General features: G+C 34.8%; 2 protein-coding genes across 3 annotated transcripts; one reads left to right on the forward strand and one right to left on the reverse strand.

Moving 5' to 3' along the window:
- Positions 1-2994: 2994 nt before the first annotated feature.
- Positions 2995-10893, forward strand: LOC115443103 (small integral membrane protein 14). Of its 2 annotated transcripts, none has more exons than XM_030168376.2 (4): positions 2995-3219; positions 3521-3594; positions 8195-8386; positions 9935-10893. In XM_030168376.2, the coding sequence occupies exons 2-4, from the start codon at positions 3523-3525 to the stop codon at positions 9971-9973; spliced, it is 303 nt and encodes a 100-aa protein (XP_030024236.1). In that variant the 5' UTR covers positions 2995-3219; positions 3521-3522; the 3' UTR covers positions 9974-10893. The 2 variants fall into 2 exon arrangements, with proteins under 2 accessions (XP_030024236.1, XP_030024237.1); XM_030168377.2 differs by having other exon boundaries at positions 3046-3183.
- A 311-nt stretch (positions 10894-11204) lies between these two features.
- On the reverse strand, positions 11205-18469 carry LOC115443102 (zinc finger CCHC domain-containing protein 8 homolog). The gene is made up of 7 exons (XM_030168375.2): positions 17562-18469; positions 16801-16970; positions 15966-16164; positions 15691-15822; positions 14993-15173; positions 13461-13777; positions 11205-13133 (listed from the first exon to the last, which is right to left on the reverse strand). The coding sequence occupies exons 1-7, from the start codon at positions 18228-18230 to the stop codon at positions 12570-12572; spliced, it is 2232 nt and encodes a 743-aa protein (XP_030024235.2). The 5' UTR covers positions 18231-18469; the 3' UTR covers positions 11205-12569.
- Between the last annotated feature and the right edge of the window lie 816 nt (positions 18470-19285).

Genomic DNA, 19285 nt, shown 5'->3' on the forward strand with positions numbered 1-19285 from the left:
ATTGCTGACGTCATCGTTTTTAAAAACAACCGGGCGTCAGACCCTCCGTCATATATATTCATTACCTGCGTTGTCTCCATCATAGTTTTTAATGAATTTGTAGTGTGCTGTGGGACGGTAACGTGGGCAACGAAATACTTATTTGCCTAAATGTGCCAAGCACTGCTGCCAGAGACCACTTTCCTGGTTCAATGCTTACATTTCTCCCAATCTTAGTCCGCGAAATACCCAAGCTCTGTTAATTCTACAAAATCAAATCACGGTGAGACACAACCCTGGACATTAATTTGATAATATCTAATCCATTAGTTCGCGGTAAGATTGCGGTGATGATGACTTAGGTTCGGTTCGCGCGTCAAGTAAAGTAATATTGTGTTTTACTACTCAGTATCAGCTCGGAGTCTAAATTGTCCGACGGAATATTTGACAAAAAGTCGGTGCACTAGTAGCGCCTCTGCTTACCCATTTAGGAATAATAGACGTGAGTATGGGTGTAAAAAGGAAACGTTGTACAAAATAGGTACACTATATCTAACGAAAGAAAAATCAAATATCCATTTCCATTTATTTATTTATCTTTGCTTGCGGCTCCGGCTGCGTAAAAAAGTTGTTCCAGAAACCTGCTATATATTTACCCGGGATATAAAACTTATTCTATATCCTTTCCAGGGTTTAAACTATTTCCTATTAAACTTCATCAAAATCAGTTCAATAGTTCAACCGTGAAAGCGCAACAGACAGGCGGAGATTTATTTCTTCAGCATTTATAATATAAGTATGGAAATATAGAAGCATGCAAAGTATTATTAGAATTTATTATTTACCTACCTGCCCAGGTACGAATCTATTTAGAAAACCCCCATCAAACTTTTATTTATATACTTCAAGGTGTTTGTTTCAGTAGAATTTAATATAATTTATACTTTTGCTACATAAAATGAGGTGTTGACATCGATGACTAAGGGTCGTCAAATAGGTAGGCTAATTAAGGTAGCAGTAATTCCTTCCATCAAATATAATTTTAATTATTAATAATTTACTCGAAGATGTTAAAAAAATATTAATAAGTACATTTTGCAGTTTTTAGTATTGTCATACGTTACAGCACCATATTATGTTTCTTGTGGTCGCTGATATTTATTTATTTTATTTTCTATTTATTTATAGGTACTCTTTATTGCACCAAACAGAATAAATAATACGAATAAGAAAAGAGAGACAAAAGACACATGTACAAATGGCGGTCTTATCGCTCTAGTTCTCAGCTCTAGTTCAATAGATTCCTACTATTGAAAAAAATGCAACATAAATACAATATTATGCGTATCTAAGCAACATTACCTAACCTGCAAACTTGAAGACACTATATTTTATACATCAACAATTATATCTAGTGGTCATCCAGTGGTCGAAACTCGACCGTCGAGTTTCATATATATGTCTAACACATATAAAGTATACTTAAGTACTTAAATTTCATTTTTCTACACTCTTTTAGATAATATACTTAATTCGGCGCTTGAAAGACAATAATTTCTAAGCGACAATCGGTAAACTGTTGAGTAGAACGATTTAAAGTTTTGATTTTAATAAGAAAATTGATTAGTTATTACTTATTTGCTTTATAAAAATATAGACTAATATTATACAAATTATTCTAGAGATCAAATGACGTAGAAAAATCTGACGGTTCCAAATATTTATATAATTTATATATTTGTCACTTACATATGAATGCCTTTTAAGTATCTAATTATGAACTTTAATTATGGCAATCTCATACTTCTCCGAGCGCGCAGTGTGCTTAAAAATGGCTATAAAAATTCTTGACTTATTTTAGTTATTATAAAGTAGGACGGGCCATTGAAAAACCCCGTCATAAAAATAAAAGCAAATCCCACTTAAAATCCATTAAAATACAACGTATAAAGATGTATAAATGTGTAAAAAAATGTTATCTAAACCTCTGAAGTATTTATATCACAGATATTATTTATAAATACTTACAGAAGTCATTTAATATTATTATATAAAAATGTAGTATAAACAATACCGAGTTCATGGGTGATCGCAACGGATGATCCCTAGTCGCCCCGGTGCCAGGTCTCAAGGGGGCCCCGCCAGCTCGACCTCAATACATTCACTTTGACTCGAAAATTAAATCAATCATCATCAACAAAAGACATCTTTCCCGTAACAACAAGACATAAACAAGAAAAAAGGAAAAAGGCACGGGGCTGCTTAAACTTGATTTGGAATATAAGTTAAGTAGACAATATTATATCCTTGATTTTTTAGTTATGGGCGTTAATGTTTTAATGCTAATGCCTTAGTTTTATACCCTAATTCCATGACACGAATAATTATTGCTCTCGCCTTAAATGACGTCCTAATTATAGGTAGGTAATCACCGTTAGTCGTTTAATCGGTAACTCTATAGAGTTAAAGTATCACATAATATGTGTAAAACATTTACACTTCATATTTTTACTAATAACATCATTGTTTTAATACTAAAAGTATAGGTGCCTATATAATAGGTACTACATATTAACTACAAATAGAGATTTTTAGGATTCGATGCACTATCAAACTGTTAACGTACCTAATTCTAGAAGAATACGACCAGTAATGAATCCACTAGATGGCGTTAAAGTATATTATTGATGTTTAAATTATAATTATAAGACAAGACAATCTACACGAATTATCGTCACGATAAAATATTGATGGTGTAAAAGTATTTTTGAATTACTTAGATGGGCTACTTAAAATGAGACATTCCTTGCGATTTTCAGTGCATAAGCTTTTTTTTCACACATTTTGTGGCAATAAACATTTCACCCTTTTCCGTTTCTGAAATAACAACAACTAAAACGGTTTTGTAACAAAATAAAATAATATTATTCCCAATGTCCTTAATATTGAAGACACGATTATCTAAACTTCTACTGTATTAGGAGCTCAATAAGGGCAATAGAAATATTTTTATTACATATGGCTACCCCGATCAATGATTGGTCCTTGCCATCCATTAATTTTATTGTATCGACCAATCCTTGAGCTCCAAGCACACAGCTTAAAAATGTCGTCGCAAGTGTAGATAATTGCTGAACGTTTTCGTTTTAATTTATCAAGACAAACGCGAGTACACTCGCTTCAAGAGAAATAAATTTTAATTCTGTGCGTTCTCCATTTTTATATTTGCTCAAATTTCAGGTGCGATTCTTTATTTAGTCATTTCTACTTTCGCTTCCTGCTATGTGACAGATGACCATTGTCCTGTGTATTTTTTGTATTTGTAAATAAACATAGAAATAAAAAAGTTGTACAACATAAATACAAGCCTAATAGCTGTTTGGTGACGTGACCATTTAGCTGAGTTTTTGTAATTTTTTTGTAAAACGATAACAAGTTTATCAGCAAATCTGTGTCACACATTTGGAAAGTGAGTTACGAACTACTCGACTAGTGACTAGTGAGCAAAACTAAGGTTGCGGTTTTGCAACATTTGTTACAGACATGGCCGACGAAATGGACCCGTGCGCGTGCCTGTGGAATCACGAGCTGGCGATGCGCCGCCTCATCTCGCTGGTGAGCACTGGCTAACTATTATCTCGTGACCTTGCTTCGTGTTTGACCAAGTGGGAGGATGCTGATACCACGTATACATACTAATTAGGCGATTTCTACTTCGTTATCATATGTTCAGCAAAGTATAAACAATAATACTGAACATTATAAACAATTTAGTATTAAAGAAGAAAAAAATCTAACTTATTATTCCGTATTGGTTGTGTACCCGTTTTACAATAGAAAAAAAATCTTACCCATCTGTTACCATCATACTTTATTGAATGAGTATATATTTTTACAAGTTAAGTATAAGAATAAACATAATATGACATTGTTTACCTCCTTAAAGAAGTTTAAATAATAAAAAATGTTGCTAACTTAATTTAATGAATACTCTACAAGCAATAAAACATGAGTTATCCCAATTGATAGATAAAGATGTATTAAGTGCACTCACATTTGAGTTTATTTTGTCCAGATATCAAATAACCATTGGCCTATGTTTATATCCAAGTATAAATCCTAATTTTTTTCTAGTATTTTTACAAATACATGTATGTTTTTAATAATCCAATATAAGTTTACCAACTAGGGTGTAACTGGTTTCGTTAATTACTCAGTACATTACCAATGAAATAATTATTAATGCGATTTATGGTAATATCACTTACAAATAATTAAAGTAACAATTACAACAATTGACTAAACAATTAGGGGTAAACAGACATTTTTACATAATTGTGAATTTATTGAAACAAGGAACTCAAGTATGCAAATAGATGAATGTTACATGAAAATTCTTCTTCCCTCGTAAAAGTCCTTGGTTACAATAGATATTCTTTTTCCTTATTCATTCTATTTAGTAATGGCTGTGCAGTATGAAATCCTAAAGTCCCAGGTTCAAATTCAGGGTTGGGCAATATGATATTGAGTGTTTCTGGTCAATATCAGATAAGCTTGCTACCCTATATAACAGGGGTGGCCAACTTGGTAAGACCCAAGATCTACTTTTCACTGATGATACTCTGTGCGATCTACCAAGCTACATACATCTTGAAATCTTAAATGAAACAACATAGTTCAGCACACAATTTATTATTATTTTGATTAAAAAATGATACAAGACGATGCCTGCAGCAGTTAGTGATTAGGTATGTTACGCGGTCTGTTCTACATATTTATATTTTTGCCTTGCCAGAATCGACTGGACTTGTTGTCGCGATCGACCGGTTGGCCACCCCTGCTATATAGCATAATGGGTTTGTATACACATAGTGAAAAGTGAATGCTTTAGTTGTACTTCTGCCTACCTCTTTGGAGATAAGGGTGTGATGTGTGTGTACAAATATTAACAACACGCTAGTAGACTGCAATACAAAAGATTGTTACGAGTTCATTCAGAACCAATGCCCAGTGCAAGTAGCAAAATATATAAATTGGCCACTTTAGAAAATTTGTTAGCACATAGCCACTATCAGATACATTGTTACACTCTTTTGAAAAAAAATTGAAGGTAGCTCTTTGACACGTTTCATGTCCCGATCACACACCCATATAATTTTTTATGCTAATGTATTTCAACGAAGATGTTCATTATATTCAAATTGAGTATTCATTAGCAAATTACAAGTAATATATAAATTAAGGATTTATGTTAAAAAAATTTGAGTCATTTTTAACTAAGTCTAGTCCAAATAACATTCAAGGTGTCTTAAAGAATCCTTATTAATGACACTATTGAGTTATGTAAAACTAATCCTTATTAATATTGATGTATGGAAATAAAATTTGTTCAATACAGTTACCAGTACAACTAAAACTTATCAGTATTCCAATTATTCCATAGTTGTAATTGTACGCGATAGTGTTTATAGTCGAGTATATCGTATGAACATAACAAACATTTTTTTTTTGTTTTTTTTTTTATGTTTTTAATAATATAATCTATATTCTTTTCTTAAGACACTATTTTCCATAATTGGTAAAAATATATTTTACAAATTTATTAGTTCAAAAATCGACTCTATGTCATTGTTGTTAAAAAATTGCAACAAAGAAAGTAATTAACATAACACATTGCAGTACGTGTGTTTTGAAGGTGAATTCGTTATACCCTTTATCTTAGCATAAATAATGTATGACAGCATCAGCATATATTTATGTATTATGACCTTATTTTGTCAATTCAGATAATATTACCAAATTGCGTGACGGCTCTTCTTTAGAATTCCGTTATATGTTGGAAGGCTATAAAAACGTGATCCCACACCACCTGATGCTAAGTGGAGTGTGGTACAATAGAATGATAACTGACGAGAGATGATTACCCCTAGGCAGTCGACACAATTATGCCGGCCTGTTGGATCCAGATGTACACAGGCTGATCCCGGAACGCGACACACTTGCGTGGGACACTATGGCGGGTTTTAACACCTTGTGTACCGTGGTCGCTATCCAAAATATACCTTATATATTTAGCTGAAATATTCGTGGTGTCTATTGGTATAAAATAATAGAAGCGCGTGACCTCTTGACAGAGTGGAGCCGGGGCGCCCCCGACACTAGACATAACATGTATTATTGACGGAAAATGCCGTCTTTTACTTACATTATATTATTCAATATGGCATTATCTATGGGTCAACAAATTAATAATATGAGCCCTGTATTATATACTGTCCCACTGTTGGGCACGGGCCTCCTCTACTACCGCGAGGGATAAGGCCTTAGTCCACCACGCTGGCCTAGTGCGGGTTGGTAGACGTCACACACCTTCGAAATTCCTATAGAGAACTTTTCAGGTGTGCAGGTTTCCTCACGATGTTTTCCTTCACCGTTAAAGCGAGCGATAATTCACAAAGAATACACACATAATTTTTAGAAAAGTCAGAGGTGTGTGCCCTTGTGTTTTGAACCGGCGGACATTCGTCTCAAATTGTTGGGTCAACAAATTGTTGCATATAAACTTAAATTTGATGTTAATTGCACAACGCATTTTAAATATTTTACAATTATCGAGTACACATCCTGTCACAAGGAAGGATGTTTTTCCATACAGCTGCAATTACTAAACCGCGGACTTTATCAACAGGATTAGCCGCTCGTGAAATATATCATTAACAAACATTCGTCGGAGTTTTACACATTCTCATAAAATATAACTAGAATATCCGAGTGCAGTTGCAACAGTGTATATCATTGTTTTCAAAAATAACTTGATAGTGTCATGGTATTTATATGATATAATTGATATTTGCTGATCTATAGGCATTAGGCATCCCGCGTTGGCAAATGTAGACAATTCTGCCAAGGCCTCCGCCGCTTTCCATAGTTTATGACCTTAAATAATAACTGCGACTCTTCATAGAAATTATAAGCAACCGATATAATACAATATAACGGCTGTATTATATCTATACGGTTTTTAGTTTGGGTTTACGTTGGAATTCTGTCCACCCAAGGATATCGAGATAGCCTACCACCTATTCTTATTTTCTTATTTCTTCCTTCTTCATTCTACTATTTTTAAAAAACCACGTTAACTATAAAAACTGCATGAAATCATTTTTTATTTTTCTCTATACTACAGATTCCCTCCTGGAATTTATTTTATATTAAACTTTGATATTGTTGAATTATACTAGAACTAGTTTTGATACATTATTATAACCATAAATATTGAACCGCGACAATTCGCAGTAGTTTAACCGATTGATATAACGCTGCAGCCTCCCACGCCGTGACGTCACGATGATAGCATCGCTTACATATTGGGGCATGCTACCGAACGTTTCAACTTCGCAAATCGCACTCCCCCGCTACGAAAGCTAAATGTCGCATATTAATAATAATACTTGTTAGTTATAAATGTTTATTATGAGACACTTGCACAAACAAAAGTTTAATTATTATGCAATAATAAAAGAGAGAGTTAATATTACAAGTGAATAAACACGTCATGGCTGAAAGGCAATTTTTACAATTATTATACAAATTAATTATTGAGGTTATCGACCTCAGGTACCTTTAATGCCCTAGGCATACCCAGGCACCAGTGGCGAAGGGCGAAATTTTTCTAAGGAGAACCTAACAACATAATTATACTTAGTTACTAATATGCTCTGTTAAACGCACACCGCATTCATAATTAGAATTTACATAAATTACGAAAGGAATCCCCCACGAGATGGACCGACGATCTGGTGAGGGTCGCCGGAGTCCGATGGATGAGGGCGGCCCAGAACCGGTCCCTATAACGCTCAATGGGGGAGGCCTATATCCAGCAGTGGACGATTCAAGGGCTGAAATGATGACGAAAGGGAAACCGACAGGAATCGAGTTATATGTACCCTCCGCCACTAATAGGCACGTAGATGGGCGACTTTATAAAATTACGATTACTAACATGACGCAGCCATCGACAGCTTCTCTAAAAACTCCGCATTATGTTTTAGACCATGTTTCATATTGACATTCAGCATAGCCAACTTGGACATGGCACAAGTCATTCCATTATTCCTTCATAGTCACCTTGGTGAAAAATGATTCCAGTATTCAGTAATCTAGTTATCTTACTGACAAAGATGCTCGATATAAACCCAGAATTAAAATTTTGCAGCTACGTCAAGGCCAGTCGTACTGCACCGACAGCGAGTGCCTGGAGCAGTTGCCGGGGCTCTCGCAGCCCGAGTCGGCCGGCAACAGCTTTATGATGATGTTTCTAATGGTGGCCTTCGCTCTCGCCATGTACATGCTGCGGCCGAGGCGCAACCAAATCCAAGATGCCGCGAAGCCAGCGCACGGGCCCCATGTAAGTATCTATCTAGCAACTAGTGGCGAAGGACCCATACCAGAGGCGGCCTTAGTGGGCGAGAGACCCCAGGCGAAATCAATAATACAACGCTTTGCCCCGGACGGCGCAAGAAAATTCCCCGGTTTTAACAGTTTGCTTGGTAAGGTCGGAAAAAGTCCTCCAAAGCACCGCGTGCGAGCCCCCTGTAGGCGCGAAACCCTGGGCGGTTCCCGGTTTGCCTCCCCCTAAAGCCGCCTCTGGTCCATGTAACCCGATTCTTGCCGGTTTCCCTTTATGGAGTATTTTATTATCATCAGAACGATTTGTAGACCACATTTATACATTTTAATACCTATATGTTATGTCGGGTTCATTTTAGAAATGTTCAGCTACTGCTAGCAACCCCTCGACTTTAATCTTTTTTGAGATTGGTGTTTAGGGAATTTTCGAAAAAAGAAAGATTCCTGATTTATATGCAATATAGACTTTCTTACTAAAATAGATACTTATTATTGTTTAAAATATAACAATTTCGGTTACACTTTCATAAAATGTTAGAAAGCAGTGGAAAAGTACTTACAGGCCATTATCTACCTATAATAATGAACACTGCTACATTCAAAGTGTGATATTAAAACATCGCATGATCATACATACATAGGGACGCTGAAGTGGTCACAATAGGTACTTGAAACACATTACGACGCGCCTAAACAGCGATCGATCAAACCATTCAAAATTGTACTTTAGATATTTATAATTAAAATAGAAACAGCCAAGCTTAGAAAGAGACGAAGGTGTCACTAGAGATTGTTTAGGTAGGTTGTCTCCACATTCTTAGGTGTTACATGTGAGCCTCCATTTTAGTACTTACTTCAAGATGTGACTCTTGCCTGTTAGTATGTGGCGTCATTTAAATACTACTCAGTTTCGCTCTGAAGTGCGATATCATTTATGCTAGTAAATTAAAGTCAGCATCTTAATATAGTCACCATTGACATTTTAAGTCACAATATATGACTGATTTTAACGGCCGAGTTTAGTTTATGTACAGCGCTGATTCAGCTGGCCCTATTCCGTCGGCAGGAGCCAACCATCTTTTTATAAATACGGGCGATGTAATCGTAATATCCATAGGTATATAGGGTTATACTTTTCTACAAGGCTATCGTAGCTGTTCTCCGAATAGAACGTCGGTAATTACAAAAAGACTGTATAGAGACCCCCGACTAACTCGGTGGCGTTGTACTGTAAGCGCGGTACGACAACGCTCTGAGGTCCTAGGTTCGAATCCGGGGTCGGGCAAAGTGATATTTGGGTTTTTTTGCTCAGTATTAGCCCGGAGTCTGGAATTTGTGCCCGATATGGCGATAGGCTCGCCCCCTATCACATCATGGGACGGAACACACTTGGCGAAAAGTGGGTGCCTTGATTGCGCTTCTCTGCATACCCCCTTCGGGGATAAATGCGGCGATGTGTGTGACTACATCAAATGTCTACTTGAGATTTTACTCAAAAGTGACGTTTATTTATTAATACAATCCTAAGTTTTACAATTGGTTTCAGGACCACGACGGCGCGCCACCAACACCGCCAAGAATTTAATCCGCGCTGAAACGGGACTGCGAGCTAATCAACGGTCATGCTAATGAATTCCAGTATATAAAATAGAGTAACTCAATTATTGCGAGTCGGAACACCAACGCGACGACATTACATGTAAGATCATGTGTATAGGTATTAAATATTTCTCTTAAGTGGACGTGTGATACCAACAATGCAATGTTGCGACAAATTTTAAATGTTCATGTAAATTTATACGTGTAACTATTATTGTAAAACACGTGGTAGGTAGTTCGTGAAGTATTCATCCTTTGCTCGATTTTGTTATGTATCGAGTAGTCTGTTTTATGTCCTTCAATCTTCCATTAATAAATAAATCATAGCGTAAATATATTATAGTTACTTCGGTATTAATGAAAACCTGCAAAACGATGTAACTCTGGAACGTCACTCCATTCTTGTGATAAATTCTGTAGTGCAATACTGTGTTATATAGCAATGATCTGAAAAACATTATTAAAATAGAAATGCCAAGTGTTTTGGGGGTTTATGTATAGCTTGGCTTTAATATATTTAACGTGATAGTCCACTATATCTTAACACGAAGCGGATATAATTTATTTTCGAGAAATTAAATTTCTCGTGAAAGTCTCAAATATTAAATAACTATTTGATTCTACTTTTGATTGATTCACAATTTCTTGTATTTAGGTTTTTTTGTTTTGCTTATATACACTTAGGATAAAGATATGTGATTAGAAAAATAAGAATATAAATGTGATTCTGTCTCGAATAATGTAATAAATTTATCTTTCCACATCGCGTAGACATATTGTTTATTTTTCTGATCATAGTTAATATTCCACTAGATATAATCTCACGCCTTGGGTTGGGTTGATTTTAACTTTAATTTTATATATTGCATCTTGTATAATATACATAACGGTAAAGACAAAACCATTCGAGATTGTATTTTATTTATGCAAACAAATAAATATTACTGTGACATAAAATAGTTTTATTGTATTTGTCTAGATGTTTATATTCGACTAGTTTTGCTAATGACTTGTCCCCGTCCGCATATATTCTGGTTTAATGAGTCATTACAGCATATATTTTTAGTTATTTTGTTTCTCTTCCATTTGGTATTTTAGAAATCTATACATATTTCCTCTATTCAAAGTACCTTTATAACAAAATCGTTAAAACAGTTCATGAAAATAACAGACATACATGGATGTTATATGATTTATTATGGAAATGACAAACCTGGTCAGTGTCAATTATTTTTATTACAAATATGATACATCGACAAACTTACAAATACTAGTCTCGATATTTTTTATACAACTAAACAACTAAGGCAAGCAAGCCGCTTGCCTGGTGGTAAAATGCCTGTTTGTTGTAAACAATACCTCCACTGCGCACCACCATAAGTTACAGGGCAGTGTAGCACACTCATTTTGAGATTGCGAAGGTAAGTGAATAATCAACTGGTACAACTTCACCCGGTGTGTGAAAATTAGCACTAAGTGCGGCTAGTACAGCAGCTTGTTCGCATCGACTACACAAAACAATATATGTGTAATATACACCGTGATTTTATAATCGTTTTAGAACCGATTATTTTAAGTTCTGTATCAATAATAGAGTCAAAAAATATTAATGTAATAAATAAAATAATATTTTTTTTATAAACATTTCATTTATGTTTACGAATAATAAATGAGAACTCATAATGATGCAACTAAATCTCACGTACTACTACGATCACTACGATCGGTGCCTTTCATAACCATGAATTAATTGTCGCGACGTTACTATCATTATCAAACTCGAACCAATGAAAAACAATACCGAATTTATATTTTTTATGAAAAATATTATCAAAAACTATTTTTTTTATTATCAACAGTACAATTAATCACTATTTTTTGGTCCTACAAATTGTTCTAAGTAACCAAATTTTGGTACCAAAACGACTATAAAACACAGTGGATGTATATTATTTTGCCGCACAGCTGTAGCGCTCTGTTTTATAAGGTGTGTACTCAAACACCCATGTCGGTTTCTTTTGGTGTGTGGTGTAAAATACAAGTGCGTAGACCGCAGTGAACATTCATCATCACTTAATATTTTTAATAGTTTTATTGACATTCAAGGTTTATTGGTAAGAGGGTAATTGGTAAGTCTCAAATCAAGTAATGAGGGCAAATCATTGTATGCTCTCCACAAGTCGCATTGAGTAAAGTAGGTGGTCCATAGACTTATCAGGGATTTAATTCGTATTGGTGTTACTATCCAAAATAAGGCGGCATCAAACTAAAAAGTGTATGTAGTATTAAACTGCCTCATCATTGCACCGTTTAGAAAAAAAAAAGTGGTCTTCACTACTTTGGTGAAATATCTACAACTAAAATACAACAGTACACATTACAGCTGGATGCCAGCAAGAGACGAAACCATGGAGTCTAATAGACTTCACGAGAGACCAACCAAGTACCATACAACATAATTATAAAATTAAATGTACACTTTTTTCATCAGTATAAAAATATAATGTCACTTTTTTAATGTCCAATTGCAATATATTAAAAAGAAATGCCAATGATTACCTCTTGAAAGAGGCACGCCTAGATCAAGAGTCTTGGATCCTGTCCACTTCATTTTTAACTTTCTTCAATAACGAACACATTTTTTGGTAATTTCCTGTAGAATTAGGTAAGTTTTCAAAGTTTATTACGTCGCAGATATCCTTGGCAAATTTAACGTCGCTCGGTAATTTCTCGTAAGGAGATGCTATGTTCATTACTGGAGTGCCATATTGTGTAGTTTTTACGTGGCCGGTTGATCTATTCAATGATGTGTTTATTCCCGAAGTGCTGGTATTCTTTTCGTCGTTTATCTGCGTCGAATTTGGACTAGCATTGTCGCTATTACTAATTTCGATATCAGTTATGTTTGATACATTTATTTCAAGGACGTCACTGTCATCCATGTCAATTTTATTTGCACTGCTATTATTTGCGATATCTTTTTCTGAATCACTTTCAAGATCAATTCCTTCGGACGTATTATTATTGACGAACGCAGTGTTTTCCGGTTCGTCTTCTCCTAAAGCGTCTAACAGCAAACGTTTCTTAGCTTCCAGGTCGTTAAGACTTGGACTGCCGCCGCCACTGTTTGACTTTGATGAGTTAGTCTGTATAAGATAAAATGGAATCAATAATTAATCAGAACTTAAATTTTCGAAACCAGTTGTCTAACATCTCAACATCAGAATAAATGCCACTCGTCCCATAAACTTATAATCCAACCAAATAGAAAAGTCACACTCAACCTTACAAATAAATGGTAATAAAATGACGGTACGAATGGTAATAGAACGTACATTGTTTGCGAAATGGAAGTTATAACCTGATTTCTTAATCTCTTTTTGTTGTATCTGGTGTTACAACTCATTGGCATAATCACCGATAATAATAGCAATGATTGTTATCCATACACATTATGTAAGTAAAATACAAACCTCATCAATAACAAGAAAATCAGCTTCTGGCAGTGGTATATCTTTTACTTGCATAACACCTAATACTACGACATCATCATCTATTGAATCAGTCTTGGCATCAGTTTTTGGGGCTACTGTATTGGGTACGGTCAGTTTCGGAACTATAGCGGGGGACGGAGGTGACGCGGGTGGGGGAGGGGATGAACTATTCAAGGGGGTGGGAAGCGGAGGCGGGGAGGATGGCGGTAGAGGAGGCGGGGAGGATGGCGGTAGCGGGGGCGGCGGAGGCGGAGCTTCGTCGGGCAGCGGCGGGACTGAAGGAAATTCTGCCATTTCTGTGAAATAAAAATTTACAATTATTCCTTCTTGCAATGTTGAGAATTAAAATAGTAAATATAGGAAAAGTAATCAATAAAATTAGATTTTATAACCTAATTATACAAAAGTGAGCTGTGCTATTGATTTTATTAAAGACTAGCTTCCGCTCGCAGCTTCGCCCGCGTGGATTTCGGACTTCAAAAATGGAGCCGGTCGCGAACGTTCGAGAATGTTCGTTTTACGAAGCTACTCGCTAGGTGATTCGCTAACCTCTAGGTGCCAAGCAAGCCGCCTGCCTGTGCGTTCGCGACCTTATATATATACAAAAGTAATCCTTATAGCATGATTCAGTATTCACACATGATGGTTTATTATTAGCGTATTTCATGTATAACTTTGGTGTTTCTATACCGATTTCTATGATTCTTTTTTATGGAATATTTAATAATGTTAACTTTTTTAATTAGGGATGACTGAAAGTGTTATAAACGTAAGATTAGACAAATATAATGAGAAAGCTTCGAACTGCTAAGCTATCGGGAGTTACACGTGTTATTGTGAGTCAACCATAAAAGATAGACATATGCTGTCGTGGGATATTTTTACATAATTTTAAGGAGAACATTTCCGTCATACATGATTTCTGTGTAGCTTTAACCATTAAGGTTGCACACGCGACGGAAGCATAAAAAACGGAGTAACTTCTCCCGTTTTCCCAACATTTCCCTTCACTGCTCTGCTCCTATTTATTATAGCGTGATGAAAAGTATACTATAACCAGCACAGGAGTATGACAAATAATTGTACCAAGTTTCGTTAAAATCCGTTGAGTAGTTTTTGTTTCTATAACGGTTATACAGACAGACAGACAGACAGACAAAAATTTTACTAATTGCATTTTTGGCATCAGTATCGATCCCTTATCACCCCCTGATAGTTATTTTGGAAATATATTTCATGTACAGAATTGACCTCTCTACAGATTTATTATAAGTATAGATAGATAGATAGATAGATTATTTATTATTCTTTCATTATAAAATGATATAAGATTATTTACTATTCTGATGATAGGCTCATAAAAGTTGGTAATTACTGTAATTCAATAGAAAGGGTGACTATGAGGTGACTTGTACCAGTTAAAAGGTTAGATTAGAAATATGGTCAAGGTTTTATAATTTATCATACATAGTATTCTGTAATGCAGAGAGCATAATTGTTGTTATACTGACCATCTTCATTGTCGAGGTCCATCTCTGCTTGTCCCTCGAGTGGCAGGCTGGTGGTGCCGGTGGCGGACAATGTAAGCTTCTTACGTTTGTATGCCTTCATGGCATTGGGTGCCAGCATTTGCAACATCAGTAACTTGCTGTCTTGATCCGACATGGGTGGTAAGTCATATAAATGTGCTTCCTAAAAACATAATATTTTAATGATATCTTATGTTACACGAATATTAGACATTGAACCTCAGTCCCCCTCGTGACCATGAAGGCTGCAAATACTTCGGAATATCGGGATAAAATTATAATATAAAAAACCAAGATAACATCAGAATAATCGTTTAATTTCAAAAGCTTATTGTGTTATTAATCAACCAAGACTTGATTTTAATATTTATTTTATTATACTGTATGGTAATTCCACACAGTAGTGTTGGTTAGTAGTTTTTGATGAACCCAAGCCCTTTAGACTCATGTTCCTCAGTAAGAGGAAAAATTAAGTATGTCTCATTGTAATTAAAATTTAGTACAATGGAAACCTTTATACTATAACGGTTGTATAAATATAAGGAAATAAATTAGTCTTGTTCAGCTCCTCAAGCTGTGAACATGTTTTTTTTTTTTAATACTCTGTTGGCGTCACCCAAAACCTAACTCTATATGGGCATATTTTTGTTGATAAAGAGTGGTGAAGAATTTGAATTTACCTCTCTGTATTGTGGACTAGCAGGGACATTAAATCCTGGAAAATCTAGAATCTTCTTTATATCAAACTTGTCTTTAGAACCTGTTTCGCAAATCTCCCCCTCTTCCTCATCTGGATCTAAAATTGCATTTCCCTAAAAAAAGTTCAAAAATGCGTTAACCTTAAGTTTTTCCACCATTTTCAGGGAAATTTGACACAGAGATTGAATACATAAAATATATAATTACGACAACTGTATACTTTTATTGTGCACAAAAATAATATATTGTAACTTACTTTAGAATCAAACATTGAAATCCCCGAGTGTGATATCCTGGCTTCTTCCAGCCAACCAGGCGGATAGCCCAGGATTCTCATGCGATAGATGTGCAAGGGTAGCTCGTGTCTACTCAGCCCGAGTGCATGTCGCAGCGCACCGGATATCCTGCCGGGAACCAGGTGGCCATACCTCTGCTCATCCTCAACATGGTATCGACTAGAACATCCAAAAATAATACATGTTATTATATATTTTCTTTCTATTATATTTGTTGATTTAGAGGTTCTTGTAGTCAAATTTCCACAATTGTGAGTTTTATTTTTGTCATAGCCTATGTTACTCTAAAGGCCTGTGTGACAACGTTCAAGTAATTTTTATCAACCAGTTATTGTATAAAACAGTTAAAGGATATAATTACATTTGTGTTTACTATTTATTGGGGAGCTTGACTTTTACATTTGGTAACCCTATATCATATTCAACATTTAGACATAATGAAATTGTTAATAAATCAGCAAGTAGTTGACACTACACTTAAAATTTTAATAATAATATCAGCCCTGTATTATATACTGTCACTGCTGGGCATGGGTCCCTATAAAAATGAGGAGGATTAGGCATTAGTCTACCATACTGACATAGTGCAGATTGGCAGTCTTCGCGATACCCTAAATATTCTTATAAACTTCTCAGGTCCATTTCTGACACTGTTAAAGCAAGAAATAATTCACAAAAAATACACACATAACTTTAGAAAAATCAGAGATGCATGCCCTTGGGTTTTGAATCTGAGGACAATTATCTCAGCAGTCTAGTCCACTACCAACTAGGCCATTGCTACAGTACACTTACCCAGGTTTTATCATAAACTTTCTTTTCTCAGCTATTCTTGCATTATTTCTAGGTAAGACGCAATCTCTCAAGTTGTGGCAACCATCACAGTTGAAGCAAAGTAAATGCCTCCGTGCTATCGGAGGAGGGGTTGGTTCCTTCACAGGTGCATTTGTCATTAATTTTGAGGTCTGTAATGAGAGACTCAAGCGATTAAACTTTGAGTTACATATGGCTAACTGCTAATATCTCCTAAATGGGAAATTTACATTTTGCACAACATTACAACATTTAATTTCTTGATAATAATTAAAATAGTTTTTAACTTAATTGTGATAATTTTAAATATAAACTTAAAAAATATTGTTTGATCTTCAAATTTAAAAATTATGAATTTTTAGAAAAATCATATTTTATACAAGAGCTATTAGCACTATGTTTTGACACTAAAAGTTATTGACATTTCTTTTTCCTGTGTTGTTTTTATGAACATGACACATTTTCACCTCCACATATTAACCCGTGAGGTAGCTGAATGTTTGCCGGCAAACATTGACAGCTACGCGTGTGACGGAAAAATAACCTTATTATGTAGTATATATGTAGTATATAAGGTTATAATCCCGTGACACACGCAAATGTCATGTAGCTGTCTTGGCTCGCCGGCGATTCACGAGAGACCAAGAGTTAAGCACATATAAATAATGAAAACTTTATTAAATCAATTTGATAAAAAAAAATTGCAGTTTCCAAATTTCGTACATTAATAAAATATAACATACCTGTCTATATGTGGGTACGCTATCAAGCTTAGAAGAACTAGGATCTGTATCCACAAAAAAGAAATTATTGTCAGCGGCCTCTGTACTATTTTGTGATGCATCATGTAGGTCTTCTGGCCAGATATCTAGCTCTAAATCTGCATCATTATCAAATTCATCCAATGCATCACTATCATGAAGTTTGATTAAATTCAATAAGAATTGTTTTATCTCTTTCTTATAACAAGCCAGTTTGCTGTCTCTAAAATGAACTGTTAATAATGGAAGTCTGCCGCGTTTCTTCGCGTCGCTCTCTCTAGATGTAAGAGATGGCGTCACCAATGTTATATCTTCATTAGATACTGTACTTTTCTTATTGGTAGTTACGTTCTTAACATCTAATTCAGTCTGTTTCGCATCAACAACATCTAAGTTGTCCGAAGTTTTCCCTCCAATATTTACGTCGTTATTTGGCGGTGTTTGTGTCCCATCCTTGAAGGAGCTATTAAGATTAATAACATCAGTACAACTTTCCTCAATAATCACGTCACTCTGGGAAGACTTTGGAGTTGTATCTGCCTCTAAACGAACAATTTTGGGTTGTTTAACCTCATCTTCACTACTAGAGTCAATGTCCTCATTATCTAATTCATAAATTATATCGTTTACCCCTGCCTTCCGTTTAGCCATTGTAGTAAACTAACTCATATGCAACTTGTTTTATAACAAAATATGCATAATTTCATGTACACATTTATAATAAATGAAACAATTTACATGACCGAATTATTCCGATTTCTGACAAATGACAAGTGTAAAGTGACATCTGTCATTTTTTTTTAATTCTCCCTACACTTGTTGGTTCGGTTTTTCCTACACATTTAGCCAATGTGCGTATACCAAAATAATTAAAAATTGTGAAATTATATTCACATTAAATTGTTTATAACAATATTTAGATAGTAGACAGAAGTAGACATAACATATTATTAAGAAAAATATTTCCCTAAATCGTGACGTTTTATAGCCCACTCATGTAAATAGAAAACGTCGCCTTATTGCGATAAAATATGGAACGAATTTCTTGTACTGATACTGTCAACTCAATGAACAAGCAAAAGTCGCACCCAAAAAATATTTTTTAATTTCCTGATCATGTTATGAAATACCCTAATAAGACTTCCGGAGGCCAGAATTGAGTCAATATACATTAAAGCAAATATTCTAATTTGTCACCAGTTGCTAGTAGTTACTGAGTAGTGAAAATGATCTGGTAATCTACCGAATACTACTATTTTGTTGTAGATTTATTTAAGTTGTAGCTATTTATAATCAGATAAAAAAGTCAAATTATTTTCCATGGGCGCAAATTACTGAGAAAAAGTATCTATAAATAGTCTACCCGTATGCCAAAAATTCGTTCAAATCAGGTCAGCCATTTTAGTGTTTACTTCAAACACACCCAAACATTATAGGAAAGTTACAATAAGATTTAATATGTAACTTGCTTAGTAATCTGTTTCAACTATCAAAGATGTAGATGTATATATGTTTGAAATTGTTGCTGTAGTTTTAACCAATTTTAAGAACTAAATGAAATAGTTTTTTTTCTAATGTTGCTTAATGCAAGTACTACTACTACTACTAGTAGTATTGCTGATTTTTATTTGATAAAATTGGTAATACTTTGTGATTGCAATGTTTTTTTTTTTTTCATTATAATTTTCCCACAAGAATTAAAGTAG

The sequence above is a fragment of the Manduca sexta genome, chromosome 17, assembly GCF_014839805.1.
Source record: "Manduca sexta isolate Smith_Timp_Sample1 chromosome 17, JHU_Msex_v1.0, whole genome shotgun sequence".
Taxonomy (NCBI): Eukaryota; Metazoa; Arthropoda; class Insecta; order Lepidoptera; family Sphingidae; genus Manduca; species Manduca sexta.

What these genes read in the sequence shown, in the direction of transcription:
- LOC115443103 (XM_030168376.2), top strand. Translation starts at nt 3,523, where the DNA reads ATGGCCGACGAAATGGACCCGTGCGCGTGCCTGTGGAATCACGAGCTG. An exon ending in TGCGCCGCCTCATCTCGCTG is followed by an intron (nt 3,595 to 8,194) that starts GTGAGCACTGGC and finishes AAAATTTTGCAG; the next exon opens with CTACGTCAAGGCCAGTCGTA. An exon ending in AGCCAGCGCACGGGCCCCAT is followed by an intron (nt 8,387 to 9,934) that starts GTAAGTATCTAT and finishes AATTGGTTTCAG; the next exon opens with GACCACGACGGCGCGCCACC.
- LOC115443102 (XM_030168375.2), bottom strand. Translation starts at nt 18,230, where the DNA reads ATGGCTAAACGGAAGGCAGGGGTAAACGATATAATTTATGAATTAGAT. An exon ending in AAGTTTATGATAAAACCTGG is followed by an intron (nt 16,165 to 16,800) that starts GTAAGTGTACTG and finishes TGGATGTTCTAG; the next exon opens with TCGATACCATGTTGAGGATG. An exon ending in GGACCTCGACAATGAAGATG is followed by an intron (nt 13,778 to 14,992) that starts GTCAGTATAACA and finishes TTTATTTCACAG; the next exon opens with AAATGGCAGAATTTCCTTCA.